General features: G+C 33.4%; 1 protein-coding gene across 1 annotated transcript; it reads right to left on the reverse strand.

Annotated features, from left to right (window-relative positions):
* Positions 1–3,267: 3,267 nt before the first annotated feature.
* LOC116841910 (acyl-CoA Delta(11) desaturase-like) lies at positions 3,268–3,852 on the reverse strand (the record flags this gene model as incomplete). The annotated part of the gene is made up of 1 exon (XM_032810390.1): positions 3,268–3,852. A coding segment is annotated over one exon (393 nt), but the record flags the coding sequence as incomplete, so codon positions are not given.
* Positions 3,853–4,240: the final 388 nt, after the last annotated feature.

A 4,240-nucleotide genomic window follows, 5' to 3' on the forward strand; every position in this document is an offset into this window, starting at 1 on the left:
GACTTCAGTGGGATCGAAATGAACTGGAATTATAAAGATTATATTATACGAGAGCAAAAAAGTTGTAATGATTAAGCAAGAACGTAAAAAGTCGCGCAACACTAGCAGATCGAGATAGAATGGAACGCAATATATATCATCATTTCACAAGACATCACAAAAAATATTGTCACCCGAAACTACAAAAGTGAATGTTCCACTCAAGGTTAAAGTGAATTTTTATTCTATATGAAAGAATGTCTCAATTAGTTAGAGTGAATATAATCCTGTAACGGTGGAATGCATTAGATTCACACTTTAATTTTTAGAGTAAGTATTCACTGAAACATTCGAAGTCGAACATTTATTCTATAGGAGTGAAAAATCATTTGAATCCGAGCGACTTGGCTGTCATTCTACTTTTCGAACCAAATTTTATTCTAAAAAATTTAGAATGTAATTAGTGCAAATATAGATAAATGCAAAAATTAAATAGAGTCGATGCTTCTTTTGTAATACAAATATATTTTCACTTGCTTATTAATGTTAATATTAATTTATTTTATTTATTCTATAAATATTAATTATATTTCTATTAATTATATAAATATTAATTATATCTATAAATATAAATATTAATTTATTTATTCTTTTGTAATATAAATATTTATTTATTCTTTTATAATACAAATATATTTTCACTTGCTTATTAATGTAAATATTAATTTATTTATAAAAATCTTTAATAACATAAACAAAATCATATATATATATATATATATATATATATGTACATATATAAATAAATAAATAGCTTGTCCTCGTTCTTTAACTTTTCTACCAATTATAATATATTACAGTAATGCTTTACAAAGTGCTTTACATGTTATTTTGTGCTAACCTAATTTCACATCTATTATGACACAAATGTGTCTTCCAACGAACCATGGAGAAACAAGATGTCGGCTTCTATCGATATCTCACTTATCGATTTCAATGTCGCTTCATCTAGGCCTCTACATTGGCCGAGTGCGTATCACACTGTTAAATCCGTAGTTAACTTAATTCGCAGTAAAAAAATACGTCCTTGTTTTTCATTTTCCACTTGTTTCCTTTTGTGGGAACATCAAAATCAGTGAATACAATACTTAATTAGCACTAAAAATATACGTCTGTTTTTCTAGTTTTCGTCTTTGTGGCTGTACTCTCTTTAATCTTAAGCTGTAGCACTAAAATCGAGAATAGAGCACTTAATTAGCATTAAAAAAGCACTTAATTTTTAGGTACGTCGCATTTGATTGTGCTGAAGTGGCTGTGCTAACTTAATAGACGTATGCGACGCGGCTGCAGAATCTATATCTTTATAAGTATCTAAAAACCAGTTATAATATTTTAGGATATTCTTTTTAAAAAATTAAACTTTAAGAAAATGCAATATAAAAATTCGAAATTTTTGACCCGACACGCCAGGGAAACCCCTTAAAAATAAATTAGTTAAATTAAAAAATTTATAGTTTAATAACTTTTACAAATTTACGACATGCTTCACGTACGACGCTCGCAAAGACTATGGTCGGTATTTATAGTCAAGTCTTATATTTAAGACCGTCTTAAAATAATTTTCAGATGCGGTACGGATTATTTCATTAACTACCGAATATATGAAAAAGAACTTAAGAGATTTTTAATGTAAGACCTGACTATGAATACCAACCTTAAAATGTCATTTAATAGACGTCATAAAGATGACGTCTGAAATAAAATGTCTTTAAGACATCTTTAAAACGTCTTTTGGATAACGTTTTAAAGACATTTGAAATAAGATGTCTTTTAGACGACTTTTGATAATATCATAAAGATGTCTTATATAAGATGTTTCTTAAGATGTCTTTTAAACATGCATGTTGTGTAGGAAACAGGACAACATTATGACATCTTAAAGACGTCTAAAAGATGTCTTAAAAAGTTATACAACTAACGTTTTATGTCCTTATCTAGGACATCTTAAAGAAATTATTTTAAGACATTTCAAGGAATGCGTCAATGTGTGTATAATGCACTTTAAATAATTTTAATCTATATTAAAAACGATTTATTAATGTACATACACTTATCAATGTACATATAGGGTGCGGCGCCGAAATCCGGACAAAATTCAATTTGAAATTCTCGCTGTTCTATACCACTGGTAGATGTCGCGATTAGCATTCAAATAGCTTGACGCTATGTACTAAACCATCATAACCTCGAAACAGTCGCAATGTTAAAACCAAGTGCGGAGTATAACCGAAGAGCCACGATTATCGAAAGTGTTCGCGCTGGGCGCTCGGCGACAGAAATCATTCGGTTCTTCAGGTACCCGAGATCGACTGTGTATGATGTCATCGCAAAGTACAATAAGTCGGAGAAATCCAACGAAGGTTTTGCAACATCATCCAGTGAGGGTGATGTCATGCCACCGCATTTCTTTAACAAAGGGGGAAATGTCACAAAAGAAATTTATTTGCGTGTTCTGACAAATGTAGTGAAGCCGTGGATAGAAACTGTGTCTGGAAAGCCGTATGTTTTCCAGCAGGACGGTGCGCCCGCCCACACAAGTCATTTGGTACAAAATTGGTTGTCGGACAATCGGTTGTCGACATGTTTTGGTCAAAAGAATTCTGGCCTCCCAACAGCCCAGGTTTGAATCCTTTGGACTTTTATGTATGGAGCGTAGTTGAAAGGGTCACGAACAAGTCCAGACATCCAAACGTCGCATCATTGAGAGCCGCTATTGAAGCGGCATTCACCGATATGGACCGTGACACATTAAAGCGCGCCTACGCACGCTTCAGACCAAGAATGGAGGCAGTCATTCAAGCAAGCGGGGATATATTGAGTAAATGTGTTCTTTATGGCCTTACAAACAATGTGGTTAAAATAATTTTGTAAACCTCTTCGTTTTTGCAATAAAAAATACGTTTGGAAAAAATGTATAATTTGTCCGGATTTTGGCGCCGCACCCTGTACATATTTGTCGCACATTAAATTCGCACTTAATACACATTACAGCTATGGACGAGTTTTTTAATTCATCGATGGATCCATCGCATGATGCGTAAATGCAGTGAAACGCTGTATTTGCGTATCATGGGATGGGATCTACCGATGAATTAAAAAACTCTCCCTATGTTTCAATATTCACTGCCAATACCGAAAATCCAGTTTACTCAAGCAGAATAAAAAATGACAATGACGTCAAAATGACGAGAAAATAACTGAATCGTAAGTAAAAAGTAACCTTATGAGTAATTTTCTCTAAACGTTCTTCATTATATAATATATTTTTTATACTTTATTACAAATAGTTCTTTACTACAATTATTGCGATTAACTAATAAAGTTTATTGTACAATCGAGATAACTATTACACTCTCAACTTATCGAACTTTTTCAACGATAAAAACACCTGCATCATGCACCCAAGACTGAATCGTTCTTTCACTCTTCGATCTTGCTGTCGGGATGCGCCATGGGATCCCACATGTGATGGCTGCCATCACCTCTCTTCATCACGGCGGACGTCACGAGTTGTTGTGATGGTTGCTTCAAGTCATATGCCCAGCCGATTTTCGCGAAGAAGTCGATAAACATCGTCGTGATGTTTAGCATGTAATTGCCCAATTCGTCCGCTTTATAATCCCACGGGAACACATGATGATAATTGTGCCAGCCCTCGCCAAACGTCAGAAAAGCAACCAGCTTATTATTCGTCGGATTAATGTGTCTGTTATTAAAACAGTCTGTATTAATACTTTGACTGCAATCCCCATTTAATGAAGATGCATCCCTGATATGAAAGTGATATTCTTGTGTCACTGATCCTTTATAACATTATAATGATGTGCAAAATAGGAATTGGGCGGATAAGAACCGCGCATACAGAAAAAAAATGTTACCAGCTCAGCTAATCATAATTGGCGGAAAATATATTTGTTGATGTAATTAAAACTTTTGCTATTATTTCTACTACATTGATTACATAGCTGAACCTATGCTAATAGCTATACTTTTAGATATGTATATGCTAGAACGAGATTTAAGTGCCACAGCCGGATTTTTATCGTAGCTAACTTTTCTCCATGCAAAGATGTCACTAAGAAATTATTATTCGCTATCAACATTCCTACTCAGCTATCATTGGCTAAAATTACTTCTTTTTGATTGAATATTTGAAAATCCTTAAGACAGTTCGTACTTGATACAGAAAACTTTCTTTTTC

This window comes from Odontomachus brunneus, unplaced genomic scaffold (assembly GCF_010583005.1).
Source record: "Odontomachus brunneus isolate Ranch 3 - 2012 unplaced genomic scaffold, Obru_v1 Obru_scaffold_019, whole genome shotgun sequence".
Taxonomy (NCBI): domain Eukaryota; kingdom Metazoa; phylum Arthropoda; class Insecta; order Hymenoptera; family Formicidae; genus Odontomachus; species Odontomachus brunneus.